This window comes from Ursus arctos, unplaced genomic scaffold, assembly GCF_023065955.2.
Source record: "Ursus arctos isolate Adak ecotype North America unplaced genomic scaffold, UrsArc2.0 scaffold_17, whole genome shotgun sequence".
In the NCBI taxonomy this organism is placed as follows: domain Eukaryota; kingdom Metazoa; phylum Chordata; class Mammalia; order Carnivora; family Ursidae; genus Ursus; species Ursus arctos.
The window spans coordinates 1,001,327-1,019,434 of record NW_026622841.1 but is presented as its reverse complement, the minus strand read 5'-3'; the positions used below and the strand labels follow the sequence as shown (position 1 = coordinate 1,019,434).

Here is an 18,108-nt window from a genome sequence, read left to right as displayed (position 1 = left end):
TTGTAACAACCTGCTAATTTTAGACTCTCTGAAAATACCAAAGGAAAAGGGGCTTAAGCATTTGGTTTGTTCTGTTCGACTACTAAACAGAATTAGGGCTCCTCTGACTCTATGGACACGCACTGGAAACTAGCATGGGGGGTTGAGAGGAAAGGCCAGCATTCGTGCAACCAACGACCGTGAGGAACAGGACACACAGTAGGCCAGGCTGTGCTTCTGCTCGGGGCAGAGAATCGTGCTGTGGGGAATCACGAGGAAGAGACAGGCTGTCCTGACCCAATACAACAAATACTTCTTAAGCGCTTAGTGGTGTCGCCAGAGAGAACAGGGCAAACGAGATCCACGAAACGAGTAAGACAATTGTACAAACAGCAGAATACAAACGTGACCGCGGTGTGAGAGGTGTCCTGCAGGTGCCGTGGGCGCTTTGGGGACGGCGTCTACCGAGAGGCTGTGTGGACGGCAGCCTCAGAGCACCACAGACTGGCGGCCGGCTGATGCCACGTGCGTGGAGAGCCCACTTCCTTCCTACACGTCCGTCTTCTGAGGTGTCCTTGTGTGACTGACCAGGACAAGGGGGCTCTCTGGGGCCTCTTCCAAGGGCACTAATCCCACTCATGAGAGTTCTACCCTTTTGACCTGGTCACCTCCCAAAGGCCCCAACTCCTGACACCATCACCTTGGGGGAGAAGCTCAAACACGTGAGTTTGGGGGGAACACGACCTTCTGTCCATAGCACAGCATGGTCATGAAGGGGATGGCACTTGGAATGGGACAGAGAAGATCCTGGGGCGTGCTGAGCGCCAGGACGGCCGGAAACAGGGCTGAGGCGACAGGTCAGGGAAGACCCAGGCGCTGGTTGTGGGAGGGTAAGGCACACAATGGGAGTCGGCGAGCAGAGGCCGTGAGAGCGGAGGACCTCTTCCCACGCCCACCAGCAGCCCGGCGCCTCCACCCCGGCCCCCACACGTCCACACTCTGGTCCACGGCAGGGCCTGACAGCCTGAGGAATACGATTGCGTTTGTGAGTGGCTTGCTGGAGCTTGATGCTTACAGTGTAAAGCAGTTCAAATAAAATGTGTCTGGGCTGCACGCCGGTGGCCGGTCCTGGCCGGGGAGGAGCAGAGACTCCGCAGAGGGAGCCTGGCGGGGAGGGTCTGAGGGGACAGCGGAGTCTGGGGGAAGAGCTGGCTGCTTGGAGGGGGCTGAGGCGGGGGAGAAGCAGTAAACTTCATGTGCAAACAATTTTTCTAGTCTGAATTTTTAAAGAAGCAATTCCTTTAAGAAGCCAAGAAAAGCCTAATCACACACCTTTTCAGTGACAGTAACTGAAGATATTTTACTGGTGCTTGTGCCGGGGAGGGGTGAGCCCAAGGCTGGCGCTCAGCAGCTCTGGTGCGTGTGGACTCCGCCTCTACCAAGCCTGGAAGATCTCCTCCTAACGTCTTTGTCATGGCCCCACAATTCCCTGGTCATTCCCAAGTGGCAGCCCTCTAGCTACCTCCCCGCTTTCAGATTACGTCCAGGGTAGGATGGGCCTCAGCGTCTGGCCTCTTTCCGAGTATTGCCGCCGTGCCCAGGCTCCTGTGCCCATGTGCCAGCCTGCGGTGGCCTCCACTCAATGTGCAGCCAGATGAGCCCTCTAGAACACAGGCTCCAAGCCACTAGAGCAAAGGCCAAGAGGCCCTGCTCGGCCAGCCCCAGTGATCTCCTGGCCTCGTCTCCTCTCCCGCTCTGCCTCACTCCGTCCGGCGCCGTCACAGCTCCTTCTAGGTCGAGAGTGTGAAACTTCGCACGGGGGCGGAGGTAAAGCTGAAGCTACGACGGGCCTTGCTCACAGAGCAGGACGCAGTCTGTCCCCGGAGGCCGGCGGTAGGGAGGGAGAGCTGCTAGATGGGCGGGGCCAGCGCACAGGGAGGGCGACGTCCAGGCATGTCCGCGCACGTCTTGTCCTGGGAGTGCCGTGCATTCCCTTCGAGTGTGGGGTTCAGTGCACAGTGGTCGGGAGGAAAAGGAGAACAAGTCCACAGAGCCTCAGACTTCAAGGTAAGCAAAGCCTGGCCTGTCCCCTGTGCTCTGGAACCCAAGCCCGCCCATCTGGACCGAAGTGCAGCCTGGCTGAACATTCTTGGGGTTGCAGGGGCTTTGGCTCTGACTCCACTCGCAGCTTGACTGTAACAGAAGAGGTTCCTAAAGTAAAATTGAGAATATTTGCAATTAGCTAGCTAAAGATAGGAAGCGAAGACAATGCAATGATGTGTTGTTTGACACGTCATAATAGCACAATGTTAGGCTGTAACCTTGCTTTTCCTGATTTACATTAATATTGTAGACTCAGACAACATCTGGAGTGAGTAAACATTACACTTTTTGCCATGAAATATCTCAAAGAGACACACCAAAACTTTTAGTTTTAAAACATGAAAGCCAGTAAAACATGTTTGCATCCTGACGTCAAGGGAACTGGGAGTGCATCTACGAATTCCTGTACACAATTAATATGAGCCTTTCGTTTCACCCCGTAGAAACTTGCTCAGCTGTAAACAAACCGTTATGGAAATTGGACCGAATACTAAGCTCATTGCCTGGACACCACAGCAAATGATGACATCGGAGTAAATCAGAGCCCTGCAGATGTCAGACGGAAGGAAAGTTCGCTTTACATCCCCACTGAGGTATAAATTCTATTCCCAAGAATTCAGCACATAGAATGTGTCCAGTGGCTTTCACGCATCACGGGCCATCAGCACGAGCTAATTTTAGAAGATTCTCTGCAGCCCCCAAAGCGATCTGTGCCTGTTAGCAGCCCCACCACTCACCCTCCCCACCCCCAGCCCCAGGCAACCCCTGATCTCCTCGCTGTCTCCAGAGATGCCCTGATTCCCGACATTTCACAGAAGTGGAATCATACAACATGTGGTCTGGGAAAGATTACTTTCCTTGTGATTTTAATAGCTGTAAGCCCATATACTAAGCATGCCTTTATACTGCAACTTCATTTCCTATTCCTAAGAAAAAGAAACCCCATGAGAACTTGTCAAGGTGCCCGAACGAGGGTCTTCTTGCCGCTCTTGTATCTTGGGCATGGCTGTGCCTGCGTGATGCTTCCTGACCACCTTGTCAGGTTGCTCTCACAAACCAAGCGATGATGCAGGGGTCACTGCCTCGCTCGTCCACGCAGCGTGTTGGAATCTCCGTGGGGGTCCGTGATTTCCACGGCCGAGCAGTACCTGACACGTCCTAAGTACTCGTCTTCCAGAGGCCGGCACACGACTTCACGCAGAGTGTATGCTCACCGGCGTCCGCTTCAGTGCCATGGCTCCACCATACGGGACCCTAGCGGAGGGCTGCCCGCCGTGGAACTGACTATGGTGTCTCATTTCAAAGACATCTTGTCTCTTTTATTACACACAGAGTAATGTCCAAGGAATTCTAACCACTCTTGGGGGGAAAAAATCAAGAAAATCACGTTTTCCAAAAAAGATGATGTTTTCTGACCAGCTTACAATTTTCATTTGCTGTTAACCTCATCAGCAGTCGTTAAGGTGTGCAGATGCGGCTGTCAGTTCACTTGCCAAGCCCACCGAATTCCTCTAGTGTAACAACGAATGCAACAGTTATCACTGCTCGCCCAGCCGGCTCTCTATTCCCACAGCGGAACGAGGACCAGAAGTTCCCCTCCATGTATCATCCACATGAATCCTTGTTACATCATGGCCTGACTTCCTCGTCACAGGCTTCTGCTGGGGCTCATGCTGCCGGCCAACCTCCAAATCCACCCACTCCACGTCCAAAGTCTAATGCGGTTATATACAAATATAGCAACTTGTCACTCATCCTGTTTGAAAAAGTTTTTTTTTTTAAAGAAAGTATTTATACCATCTCACTGAAAACAGTTCCAAGTCTGTCGAATCCAGAGTGCCACGGCGCCAAATAAGCCAACGACTTAAACAAATCGTAACGGCCGGGGCCGCCCTACCATCCTCTGCTTGGTTCGTGTGTCTCTCTGTCATCCTGCAGAGCCCAGAGCACGCGTCCAGCCTCCAGGGACCCCACGGAGGGCCGGTCCAGGGGGTGGCATCTCCCGCCCAGCTTCGCGGCTTGGGGCGGGACAGGGAAATGTGTTCTTTGCATTTTCGCACAGCTCCCACCCTGCGGTTGGCTAAGCAAAAACAGGCCCCACTTGGTCCTAAATACTGCACGTGAGGCCAGCGTCCCGTTCCCCAGTGACAGTTGTTGGGTGATGAGGGGCTTTTTTGCTTTTTGATAATTATAAAAAGATGATAGCCCCACGGTAAAATTACTGTCTTTGGAGCAGGCACTGAGCTAAATGCTTAAAACGTGTGCTGTCACTAACTTCTGAAAGCTTGGTGGACAGGCACCTCTGTCCCCACCAAGCAGGTGACAAGGCCGGGCTCCGGAAGGCCGGTCAGCAGGCTCTTGGTGCCAGCGGCACCGTGAGGTGGGGACTCTGGCGCTGAGCCTGAGCCCTCACCACTTAGCCATTCGGTCTGAGCACAAATTATTCTTGTGAGGGAAGAAAACTTTCTGCTTTAAAAATGTTTTAGGGTCGCCTCGGTGGCTCAGTCAGTTAGGCATCAGAGTCTTGGTTTTGGCTCAGGTCATGAACTCAGGGTCAAGGGATCAAGCCCCGTGTCAGGCTCCACGCTCAGCAAGGAGTCTGCCAGAGATTCTCCCTCTGCCCCTCCCGCTCAGCTCTCTCTCTTCCTCTCTCTCTAAAATAAATAAATCTTTAAAAAACGTTTTAAATTTTATCCCCCCCCTTTAAAAGAAAACAGGTTGGAAGTGCTTTTTGGGGTCTTTCCTTGAATTTTGCGTTTCTTTGTCATTGAGAGAGTGGGAGTTTCTGCGGCAGGTTTGCAATGCCAGCAGCACATTGTGTAAAGCTTCTCCTGAGTGCTAGACGTTGCTGGAAGTGACACTTAGATGTCGCTTCCTGCCCTATCAGCCCTGGCTTTGTCCCTCGAAAGCACGGAGCGGGGGCGTCTGTGTTTAGGGCCACACAGTACCCGTGCCACCACAGGCAACGGCGGCCAAGCAAAGGCACAGAGCTGTAAGTGGGGGCACCAAAAATGTCAGCTTTCATCCCAGAGAAGAGCCGTGGACACGTGCCGTCAGGACGTGCATCTCTGCGTCCACAGTCGAAGGACAGCCAGCTCTCTCCGTGTTAGCCTACACCCAGACTTTCATTATGTGAAAATCGCATGGAAACTGCCTTCCGCATAATAAGTACGAGTAATTTATCTGATAAAAGAATGTCAACAGCAAGCATGTATAATTTGTGTGGTGACAAATTGTACCTGTCCTTCCCAGGAAGAAAGGGACACTGCTGTGCACGGAGAGGACGGGGCAGGGTCAAGCATGGATTTACGATGCAGCTCTCAGAAGCGCACGCGATCCTTTCAGAGGGTCGATGCAAATTATACCTAATAAAGTTATTATAAGTAATTGCTGCCTCGCCTCTCCTCTCCTCTCCTGCGTAATCAGGGAGTTTGGAGTGGAGAGCCGGCAGTTACGGATGAGAGACGACTTCAATTCTGAATTGGGGGCATCTCGTGTAGGACCCCTCATCTTCACTGAGGTCACAGATACATTTTCAAAGATTTGTGACATCTTAGGAAATCGGAGCATCGGACTCAGAGATTCAGCCAGGAGGGGTGATAAATGAGGCCTTCGATGTGTCCTGAGGATCCGCACACAGCACCTCAGACACTGGAATTTCACAGGAGAGGCACAGAGAAGGCACCTGCTTCTGCGTGATAATGGCTGGAGAGTGGCGGGGGCATCAGAGGGTGCGGGAAATAACGAGTCTATAGTGCCATGGCACAATACACATAATGAGGTGGGAGGGCCATTCATTCCAACGGTATTGGTTGAGAGACACCGTGCCCACACTGAGCCGAGTGGCGGGGGTCCCTTGACATTCTTCTGTCCCTTGTGGCTGCGGTCAAGTCCAGGTGGCAAAATGACAGAAGGCCTGAGAAGCGCAGTGTTGTCCCCGGGGTGCGGGGGAGCGGGGGGGGGGGTGCTCAGCCCAGCCCAGCCCAGCCACAGCCAGGTGGGAAGCCTTGTCCAGGCCTGAGTCTTGAAAACCACGGCCAGATGCCCTGCAAAAAGTCAGCTCTGAGCATGCGGATGGGGGTTTGTCAGAACCCGGCACTCATCCCAAAATCATCACTAGTGGGTAATGCTCCCGCCAGGCCTGCTGTGGCAAGGCAGCAGGCTCAGCGCGACGACGGTAAAAAGGGCCAAGGGGGCCTGACGGGTTTCCTCGCCCGAGGAGGCGAGCCTGGAGCAGAACACGGAGAATAAAGTGAGGCTGCCAGCAGGGGTGATGGTGGGGGGGGGGTCAAGAGGTACAAACTTCCAGTTGTCAAATAAATGAGTCCTGTGGATGAAGAGTACAGCATAGGGAGTGTTCTCAATAAAATACCATAAGAACATTTCACGGTAAAAGATGAGTAATGTAGAGAGGTGTTGAATCACTATGTTGCACACCTGAAACTAAGGTAACATTGTACGCCTACTATGCTGCCATAATAATAACATTTAATTAAAAATAAATTTAAAAAAGAAAATATCCTATACAATATCAGTGGGCTTCGAAGTTTGCAAGAAGCCTACTCAGTATGAATAACTTCTCATTAAGAATTTAAGGTATTTGCTTCACATGCCTGACATGGTAGAGACAAAAATTAGATTTCAATACAAGAATGTATTTCTTCTAGAGCTCTCTTAAGAGACTTCCCGTTTTTGTCTTCATTGAGACGATGGTGTTGTGTCTGGGAAGAGGTTTGCCAGTGTTAAAATTAAAGGTGGACAGACCTTGTTCGTCACACGGCTGTTGATACAGAACAGCCGTATTGTTCCCAAACCCCAACGAACCGTAACGGGACCCCAGAGTCCACTTGGACTCTAGTTTCTTTATTCTGCGGGCAATCCTTTGAAACTCTCCTTGAGAAGCTATTAATCACATTTTTCCCATTTTGATGGAATAGTTGACGTGTCCATGGTCCTTTACAACAGTAAGTGAATGTGTGGTTTAAAGAAAAGTAGGGCTCTTCTAGATACATCGCTCTCCATGCACCTCAGCTGCGAGGAGCTCTGCTCCGAGGCCTCGGGCTTTCCAGGGTACAACTGAAGTTGTATGTGCCCTATAAATGCTACGTGTGCACATGCCCATTCACACACTTGCACACATGCTCACACGCACACACATTTTTGTGGTTGACCTATATTCTTCTTTCAGAAAATGAAATGCTGGAATAAATTCTGCACAAAATGTATTTTTTTAATTAAGAGCCTCCTGTAATTAATGTGAGTGCCTCCTGTAGGAAAATGAATGAAAAGCTTATTGTACTATAGTTCCACGTTTCTCCTTTTGTAACGGATCCAGGCTTCACACATTAGGAGGGTAGTCAGCCTTTCCCCTCCCACGTACATTCTGTCCAAGGGTGACACGTGGTGTTGGAGATCTCCTACTTCGGTCCGCATTGGGACGCTGTGAATTCAGATGTGGGTAGAGAGGGTGGGAGTGACGGTAACTGCTGAGTAAGAGCTTCACACCTTTCCATCACAGCTGCTGCGTGAGAGGAAAGCCCTCCTGGGGCAGAGCCCCAGAGAACAAAGCAAAGAAAGTGGCAGTAGAAATAAGGAGTGCTAAAATGGGCCTTTAGCAACGCATTTAAGAGTTTTTCACAAGATTCATCTTTTACGGTAGTTTTTCTAAAAACTATTGTGCATTACAATAGCAGTCCTCAAACTTTTGTGCTCAGTGACCCCCTAAAAGAACTTCAGAAAAGTCTGGATCCCTTCACTTGGTTTATATAGACAGCTGAACATTTTCACTGTAACTGTGAATAGTTACAAATGATACATTTGTGGCATGTTATATTTACATTTAAAAATGGAACTGTGAGGGGTGTCTGGGTGGCACAGCGGTTAAGCATCTGCCTTCGGCTCAGGGCGTGATCCCAGCGTTATGGGATCGAGCCCCACATCGGGCTCCTCCGCTATGAGCCTGCTTCTTCCTCTCCCACTGCCCCTGCTTGTGTTCCCTCTCTCGCTGGCTGTCTCTATCTCTGTCAAATAAATAAAATCTTTCAAAAAAAAATAAAAAATAAAAATGGAACTGTGACATCACCTTTTTTAAAAAGCATGTATGTATGTATGTATGTACGTATGTATGTATTTAGAGAGTGCAAGCAGGGGAAGAGCAGAGGGAGAGAGAGACTCTCAAGCAGGCTCTGCACTGAGTTGGAGCCTGACACAGGGCTCGATCCCATGACCCTGAGATCATGACCTGAACCGAAATCAAGAGTCAGACGCTCAGTGGACTGAACCACTGAGCCCGGTGCCCATGACATCACTTTTTAAAATGTATTGAGTGACATTTAAATTCCACGATATGGTGCCGACCGTCATCCATTTAAAAAATATATAGTGAAGCTCTTCTTTGACATTTGAAAATCTTTCTTTTTGCTAAAGTATACTTTCTTTTTAAACATTTCACTGAAAAGTTTTTATTGGATAGAAACAGGCGTTTATTTGCCAGGGAGGATGATCCCATCACGTTCCTGCTGGAACCAGCACATGGCCTCCTCTTTGCCGAATCTGGGTTTGGTCCCCGTGGGGCGTGTCCTGAGCATCCTGCCTGCGATGCAGAAACGGGCCCACCCAGCACCACACTGCTTGCATCACATTTGATCCCAGATCAATGTGCTCCTGGATCCTAAAGCCAAAGTTTCCATCATCGGAGAAGTTATTTCTTCTTAACTCGTACTCCTGCACCTTTAGACCTTTCTCCGGGTTTCTTCTGCCTTGGCCCCACAGACTGTGTTTCATTTCTCCTGCTGCCAAAGGCTCTGACGGCCTATCGAGCTCTGGAGAACACAGGGGTCTGGCCTCCAGGTTGGGTCTGTCTCCGCTGTCCCCACACGGACGTGGAGGCAGAGCTCACAGATGTGATGTTCCCGCGCGGGCTTCTCCTTTTCCTCTTGAGCCTGTTCCATGGTGGAGAACAGGAAGGGCTACAGCCTAATTTCTGAAGAGGTAAAGTAACCCTCATGTGGGTACATAACGCATACCTGCAAAGTTTTACAAACTTACGAATCAGGAGGAAGATCCTGGGGGAAGATGCAATGAGTAAGCCGTTAAGACAGTCTCAGAGAGTTTTTCAGGACCTAGAATTCATAGACGTTAGGGTCAGGTTGCTGAGTTAGACACAAAACTGGTTACGAGCCTAAAGGACAATAGACTATATCCTTTGATGTTCTATTTTCTTCCTGGACAGAAATTATTTGCTTCTCTACTGGCAAAAATCTTCACTCTAACGTGTAATTTCACTAAGTGGGGGACGTCTACTGAATAGTGCACAGTCAGTAGAACGAAGTACATCCTCCCAGTCTTTGGGAGGCCTGTGCCCTTTTACGAGAAGGAAGGACAGGCCAGCCTCCTGTTGCCGTGTGTCCAAGCTCTGGCGGTCAGCATTCTCTTTCTGAGGCGCAGCTGGCAACTCTGGTTTCAAGTCTAAACGTGGCCTTTGGAGCCTGGATTCGAGTTCTGGCTGTGACCCAGGGCAGCTACGTGCCACGCTGTGCCTCGGGGTCTTCGTCTGCGGAGTCGAGGGACACTCACAGACGCGTGACTGTGGCCAGTGATCGCGTGCTCTGTACGTTCTAGCCTTTCACTCCCCGCCTCCTCTTAGACCTCAGGCGTCTGTTTGGATTTGGGTTGTGCTCCAGTCTGACAATCTGACTCTTGGCACACTTGGTCTGCTTACGTTTAACGGACGGAAACTGGCATTCAGGTGGGACGCTACCGTCTTATTGGTTTACTCTTTCCTCCATCTGTTCTTTTTAAGAAAAACTCCTTCCATGCCTTCCTAAAGATTAATCAAGTATTCTCTGTCACTCCACTCCCCTCCATTAACTGGTTATCACGCCTTCTCTCATTATTCCTTCAGTGACTGATCTAGGGAAGTGCTGTCCCCACAGAAACATTCTGTACCTGTGCTGTCAGGGCACGCGCCCCCTCCCGTCCCCAGGTATTAGGAAGGCCACGCGCCTCTGTAATGGGGTTGGCAAGCCTTCCCTGTAAAGGGCCACATAGGCTTTGTGGTCATAGGACCTTCGTAAGGCCTCCTCGCCTCCACCATCGTAGCTTGAAAGCGGCCATAGATGACACACCGATAAAATAGCGTGGTTATGTCTAAACAAACTATCTATACCAAACAGGCGACAGGTAGATTTTACCTGTGAGCACTGTGCTGACCCGGGCTCTATGGCCTCAGTGCCTCTGGGCAGGGGTCGGGGGGGGGCGGTCCGGCTCCTGGACTCCGCCTGGCTCCAGTAGTACCCTTCCTCTTCCCACCTCTCGGAGCCTGGAGGTGATAATGGTTTCCAGTCTACCTGTCACCGGATGTCCCTCAAACTGCTGTGGTTTTTCCTTCCCAGCCACGCATCTGTAAACAGGCCCTCAACTAAACTCTTCAGCCGGACACTGCGGCAGGCCGTCCAGCTCCTGCTAAGATCCTCACAGACAGAGCGAGAGGCTCACATCGTGTACGTGGCCCGAGTTACAGCCGGCAGTTTCCGGCTGTGCCTCCTTGCCCAGAAGGAACCTTCCGCGGGGCAGACGCTGTCTTTGTCACATTTGTATCCCCACCAAACCTGCCCTCACCACGGCACAAAACGGGAAAGGAGAGTCTTGGCTAAACTAAACTAAGTCAGCAATTGCGGAAGTGCAGCCGGGAGAGGTCAGAATTTAGAAAACAGACTCGAGGGTTCTTATTTAAAGAGGGCAGGCGACAAAAGAGAAATACCCAGGACAGAGCGAGTTCATGAAGGGGGAGAGTCAGAGGATTTGTCTCAAAGTTATCAAAGAAGGGAAAAACGTGAAGGGCCTGTTGTGACAATGTTAACTCTTCAGTGTGGTTGAACCGCTGTGTTAACAGCGTCTGCTGTGGAGTGCGGTTGAGCCCTCGGGGTAACAATGTCAGAAGCTGCTCAAAGAGCGGAGGAGCTGCTTTACAATGTCAGCGGCCGCAGTGAGTCTGGGTAAGGGAAAGAATGAGCACAAGTTCTGCAAATAGAAGGTCACCGTGTCCTTTGAGAGTGGTGTCCACAAAGTGGCCTGTATTCAAGCCACATAAAAAGCAGCAAAATAGCAAACTGGAACCAGAAAGGAGCAACTACTTAAGAATACTAACTTTTTAGTAAATAAGTTTTAAGTTGAGAACATACTACATGAAAATAGTCACGATGAGTCTAGAAGTTTATGTTGAACATGCTGCTTCAAACACACAGTCGTAATGGATTTATAAATTATGGAAATAGAAAACAGAAAGACACAGCAGGGCTTGGAAACACCAAAGTTATTGGACCAGAAGCAGAGGTGAGAGTCGCTCCAGGCGGCTGGCTTCTGAGGCTGGAAGTTGGCCATGGGAGTGGGTGATGTGCTCACCCCACGTGTTTGGGTGAGGCTGTCCTCCATGGAGTGGGAAGCTAAACGAAACAACCAACACAACCCCGTTACTGACAGCTGCCTAGGGCCTTTCAACAGGGTGGGGACTTAATTATTATTCAACACAGTACCAGAAGTCCTTGCAACAGCAATCAGACAACAACAAGGGATCAAAGGTATCCAAATCAGCAAAGAGGAAGTCAAAATGTCTCTCTTCGCAGATGACATGATACTCCATATAGAAAACCCCAAAGAATCCACTCCCAAATTACTAGAACTCATAGAACATTTCAGTAATGTGGCGGGATACAAAATCAATGCTCAGAAATCAGTTGCATTTCTATACACGAACAATGAGACTGAAGAAAGAGAAATTAGGGAATCCATTCCATTTACAATAGCACCAAAAATCATACACTATCTTGGAATTAACTTAACCAGAGACATAAAGGATCTATATTCTAGAAACTACAGATAACTCTTGAAAGACATTGAAGAAGACACAAAAAGATGGAAAAATATTCCATGCTCATGGATCGCAAGAATAAACATAGTTAAAATGTCTATGCTACCCAGAGCAATCTACACTTTCAATGCTATACCGATCAAAATACCAATGACATTTTTCAAAGAACTGGAACAAACAGCTCTTAAATTTGTATGGAAACAGAAAAGGTCCCAAATAGCCAAGGAATTGTTGAAAAGGAAAAACAAAGCTGGGGGCATCACGTTGCCGGATTTCAAGCTGTACTACAAAGCTGTGATCACAAAGACAGCATGGTACTGGCACAAAAACAGACACATAGACCAATGGAACAGAATAGAGAACCCAGAAATGGACCCTCAGCTCTTTGGGCAACTAATATTTGATAAAGCAGGAGAAAACATCCGGTGGGAAAAAGACAGTCTCTTCAATAAATGGTGCTGGGAAAATTGGACAGCTATATGCAAAAGAATGAAACTTGACCACTATCTCACACCATACACAAAAATAAACTCCAAATGGATGAAAGACCTCGATGTGAGGCAGGAATCCATCAAAATTCTAGAGGAGAACATAGGCAGCAACCTCTACAACATCGGCCAAAGCAACCTTTTTCATGACACATCCCCAAAGGCAAGAGAAACAAAAGAAAAAATGAACTTGTGGGACTTCATCAAGATAAAAAGCTTCTGCACAGCCAAGGAAACAGTCAAAAAAACTAAGAGGCAGCCCACTGAATGGGAGAAGATATTTGCAAATAACACTACAGATAAGACTGGTATCCAAGATTTACGAAGAACTTCTCAAACTCAATACACAAGAAACAAATAAACAAATCAAAAAATGGGCAGAAGATATGAACAGACACTTTTCCAATGAAGACATACAAATGGCTAACAGACACATGAAAAAATGTTCAAAATCATTAGCCATCAGGGAAATTCAAATCAAAACCACACTAAGATACCACCTTACGCCAGTTAGAATGGCAAAAATAGACAAGGCAGGAAACAACCAACATTGGAGAGGATGTGGAGAAAGGGGATCCCTCTTTTTTTTTTTAATATATTATTTTTATTTATTTATTTATTTGACATAGACAGCCAGCGAGAGAGGGAACACAAGCAGGGGGAGTGGGAGAGGGAGAAGCAGGCTCCCAGCAGAGGAGCGTAATGTGGGCCTCGATCCTAGAACGCCGGGATCACGCCCTGAGCCGAAGGCAGACGCTTAACGACTGTGCCACCCAGGCGTCCCGGGGATCCCTCTTACACTGTTGGTGGGAATGCAAGTTGGTACAGCCACTTTGGAAAACAGTGTGGAGGTCCCTTAAAAAGTTAAAAATTGAACTACCCTATGATCCAGCAATTGCACTACTGGGTGTTTACCCCAAAGATACGTAGTGAAGAGAAGGGCCATATGCACCCCAATGTTCTCAGCAGCATTGTCCACAATAGCTAAAGTGCAGAAGGAGTCGAGATGCCCTTCAACAGATGACTGGATTAAGAAGATGTGGTCCATATATACAATGGAATATTACTCAGCCATCAGAAAGAACGATTACCCAACATTTGCAGCAACATGGAAGGGACTGGAGGAGACTATGCTAAGTGAAATAAGTCAAGCAGAGAAAGACAATTATTATATGGTTTCACTCATTTATGGAACATAAGAAACAGGAAGATCGGTAGGAGAAGGAGGGGAAGAATGAAGAGGGGGTAAACAGAAGGAGGAATGAACCATGAGAGACTATGGACTCTGAGAAACAAACTGAGGGCTTCAGAGGGGAGGAGGGGGGGATTGGGATAGGCTGGTGATGGGTATTAAGGAGGGCACATATTGCATGGTGCATTGGGTGTTACATGCAAATAATGAATCATGGAACATTGCATCAAAAACTGGGGATGTACTGTATGGTGACTAATATAACAAAATAAAAATTATAAAACAAACAAAACAAAACAAAACAGGGTGGGGCTTGGAACGAAGACATAGACCCAAACTGAAGATCAAAAATGAATCCCACTGCCTGCAGACCCCGCATCTGACATGCTATCCCTGTTACTGAAAGCCTTGACATGCCATGTGGGTCCCAGTTCTGGGCTGAAGGTGAAAGCAGCAGCAACGCTACTAACTAGGGAAGAGTGAGGAGGTGGAGGGGAAGGGGGGGAAGAGCAAGTATCTCTTGCCCACTGCCTACAAACCTAAATTCCAAGACATCTGAAGAAATCCAATGCTAAGAAAGTTAACAAATCAACAACCAAACTGTTTTCTTCTCCTTAGATAATTGAAAGTAAGAAACCAAACAGAAATGAAATAAGAATAGATGGATGTGAAAAAGGATCGATGAGGAATCTTCAAAATAAAAAAATAAAGTCATTGAAATAAATACCTCAAACTATCAAAAACAAAACCACCTCCAAGACAAAATTAATAAAGGCTGTTTACTCATTACCTTGCAGCAAAGGAGCCCTTCTGATGTCACTTTTACTTTACCAGAAGTTCAAGGGTTTTAGAAAGGAAATTAAGTTTTATCAAGTACAAAGGGGAAACACTGAAAGTCTCAGACTGGGAAGCATCCTATTAAGGTGGGATTTTCCACTTTTAGAAATTTAGAGCTCTTTATTTTTTTTATTTTTTTAAAGATTTATTTATTTATTTGTTTATTTGACAGAGGCAGCCAGCGAGAGAGGGAACACAAGCAGGGGGAGTGGGAGAGGAAGAAGCAGGCTCCTAGCGAAGGAGCCTGATGTGGGGCTCGATCCCAGCACGCTGGGATCACGCCCTGAGCGGAAGGCAGACGCTTAACTACTGCGCCGCCCAGGCGCCCCTAGAGCTCTTTAGAATAAGCATCTTTCCAATTTGCAGAGGAGGTAGAGGAGACTTTCCAATTTGTCTGAGGTACTTCTGACCGTCCTTGGTTGCCTGATGGGGTCCAGGAAGCAGTCTAGGGAACTTCGAAGAGGACAGACTGTGGGATGCTAGGAGAGACAGGTGTTGTGCAGGAGGCTATTCCTTCAAACACGTGGGGCCCCTGGGGCTCTTCAGAGTGAGCATCCTCTTGAGAAGTGACCCCATGAAAAAGGTGCCCCCAAACAGACTCTCACCAAGCATTCAGAAAATGACCACCTACTGGGGTGGGTTAGAAGGAGGGCTCCCTGAACACCTCTGTACCTTTACTATTTCCATCTTGGAGTAGAAAACCTATTCGCCAACGTACATGACCCTTGAATAACACGGTTTTCTATGGGGATTTTTCCTAATAAATATACTAACAGTGCTGTAAATGTACTTTCTCTAACTTATGTGTTCCTTTATAACATTTTCTTTTCCCTAGCTTTTCATCGTTAAGAATACAGTTTGTTATACATACAACATACAAAACGTGTTCATCACCGTTTATGTTATCGTCAAGGCTTCCGCCAACAGTAGGCCATTGGAAGTTAAGTTTTTGGGTCAAATATTATGACTTGGGGGAGCAGGGACAGGACCCGTGTCGGTCCGGGGACAAGGACACTGCAGAAAGCTGGCTATATTTTTGATCAGAAGAGAACCTCAACTTTAAAGCATGGAGAGAGCTCAGACCACATTTCCAAGCTATAAATTAATAACAAACTTCAACAACACGACAGCAAAGTTGAGACCTCTCTAGACTTGACTGTTAGCCCACTCTTTGGAGGCCATTTATGGGAATTTTACTCCGTAGGTGCGGGACAAAGCCGAACACACCTGTGCGCAGGAGAAGCCACACAAGGCGGCGGGTTAAAGGGCCGCAAAGTCCCCCGCGTCGGGGAAGCACTGGACTCGCGGCCGCCGCCAGACACATGCACCTGCAGCGCAGCCCGGGGCCGGCCTCGCGGCGCGCACGCCCAGCGCCCAGGGGGCGGGGTCGCCCAGACACACTGCCTCCGCGCGCGCGCAAACCGCGCGATGACGCCATCCGGCCCGGGCGCACGGGGGGCGGAGCCTCGGAGCGACACAGACCCCGCTCGCGCCCGCGCCGCGCGGTAACGTCATCGGACCCGGACGCGGGACGGAGCCTCGTAACGCCGCTGCCTTTTGCGCCCTACCTTCGCCGCACGCTGTCATCAGGCGTCGACGCGCCGTGACGCTATCGAGCCCCGACGCCTGGGGGGCCGGCAAGGAAGCGCGGGCGGCTCCTCAGCCGGGTTGGAGCTGAGCGGAGAGGGCGGGGAAAGGCAGCGAATTGAGGTGGAGCGGGGAGGGGCGGGAAGGTGGCGGCCGGAACATGGCGGACCAGATCCCTCTGTACCCGGTGCGCAGCGCGGCCGCCGCGGCCAGCCGCAAACGCGCGGCTTACTACAGCGCGGCGGGGCCGGGGGCCGATCGGCCCAGCAGGTAACGACGGCGGAGACCTCCCTCCTCCCGCGGCGCCCCTCCCCCCGCGCCCTGTCGGGGGCCCCCGCACCCCCGGCCGGCTGGTCTGTCCCCGCCCGCAGTCCGCGCACAGTGCTTCCGACTCCGGCGCGCGTTCCGACTTTGGGGGGACGGCCACCCTGTGGGAGAGGCCCCGGGACACCGTGTCGGGGACGGGCGGGGGTCGCCCCCAGCTCCGCCCTCGTCCTGGGGTGCCCTGGCCGTCCGACGCACACGGGACGGGGGCGGGCGTGCCGCTGCGGCGCTCTCACGTGAGCCGGGCGGGCGGTGCGCCCATCCAGCAGACGCTGCTGGTGTCCGAGCTTCAGTGCGGTTCCAGTAGAGACCGTGAAGGTGCAGACACGAAACACAAACCTGAGTGAAGCACGGCCTGTCGCAAATGCAGACGGGTCAGTTTATGTGCCAAGTACATGTGCATTTAATCGTGTGTTTACAGAGTATTGTTTGTTGACCAGAGGTTTTGCTTTTAGCAATGGGAAACGGAACTTGACAAGGTTAGATTGTTTAATGGGACCACAGTTTAGTCGTAGATTTAAAACATACAGACCTTTCATTTAAATGGAAGCTTTGTCCCCTAGTTGATTTCAGCTCACATTTAACTTACTTTTCGCCCTAATACTGCATTTTATAAAAAAGAAACTTATAAAAAGAGGAAATACTGGCTTCTACAGTTAATCGAAATTTTATTCCTAAGGAATCGTAGAAGCAATTAACTTTTTTTTAGAGATTTATTTATTAGAGAGCGCGCGAGGGAATCTCAAGCGGACTCCCCGCTGAGCGTGGAGTCCCAGGCGGGGCTTGATCTCACCAGCTGAGATCACGACCTGAGCCGAAATCAAGCGTTGAACAGATGTCCCAGAATCTGTTAGCTTTTAGTACAGAAGAGGAAAAAACTATATATTTTAATATCCAGGTCCTTCAGGATTCGAGTTTTAGAGTAACTTCTGTTCTGGCCTATTTGAGAAGCTGTAACGTAGAGTCTGAATGTATGTATTGTGGAGCTGAATTGGATCTCATTTACTGACTAGCTGTTTGACTTCATTAACCCGAACCCCCATTTCCTGGGATGTAATATGGGGGAAGCTGTGGTTTTCCTACAGGATGGAGAAAGGTTACAGAAGAACCTACTAAGGTGCCTGTGTTTAGTGTTTGTCCAGAAGTGGGTTCTCCAGAAGTACCATTTCTCTTTTCCTCCCTGATATTACCTAAAACAGTGATTGCGTAATTCTCTGAGTGATTGATTTTGGGAGATCATTATTTGGAAATATGCTGCTTATTTCACAATAGGTTTCCATCGCGGTTTGCATTTCAGTTTTTCCTGCAGGTATTTTGAGGTTCTGTCATTTGGTGTGTACATATTTAGGATTCTTATGTCTTCTGGTGGATTGTTTCTTCTGTTACATAATGTTCTTCTTTGTCTCTGGTAATTTTCTTTGCTCTGAAATCTCCTCCTACTTTATTGTGGATGAGTGTTTGCATGTGTTCTCTTTCAACCTAAGTTGAATTTGAAGTGAGTCTCTTTGTTGGATCCTGGTTTTCCATTATGCTTTCTGTCAGTCTCTGGATTGGGATATTTAGACTTTACATTTAAGTTAATTATTGCTGTATTATAGCGTGGGTACTATTTTATTATTTGTTTATTTTCTGTTTCTTCTGATCCTCATTCCTCTTCTGTTTCTCTTTTTGCCTTCCTTTAGGTTATTTGAACGTTTTTTTGGCTATCTCTACGGTGTTTTTGAGTGTAG

The 18,108-nt window shown here is 49.0% G+C and overlaps 1 protein-coding gene and 1 pseudogene across 6 annotated transcripts in view; one reads left to right on the top strand and one right to left on the bottom strand.

Moving 5' to 3' along the window:
- Positions 1–8,564: 8,564 nt before the first annotated feature.
- LOC113253173 (60S ribosomal protein L11-like) lies at positions 8,565–9,032 on the bottom strand (annotated as a pseudogene).
- A 6,918-nt stretch (positions 9,033–15,950) lies between these two features.
- ATP9B (ATPase phospholipid transporting 9B (putative)) overlaps positions 15,951–18,108 on the top strand; it is a 250,435-nt gene continuing 248,277 nt past the window's right edge. For 4 of the 6 annotated variants that reach the window (XM_057313321.1, XM_026496508.4, XM_057313320.1 and 1 more), the window contains exon 1: positions 15,951–16,324. In XM_057313321.1, coding sequence (XP_057169304.1) covers positions 16,215–16,324 — 110 coding nt within the window. In that variant the 5' untranslated portion in view covers positions 15,951–16,214. Of the gene's footprint in view, positions 16,325–16,344; positions 16,753–18,108 lie in introns of those variants that run through there. The other 2 variants (XM_057313322.1, XM_057313319.1) reach the window with 2 other exon arrangements.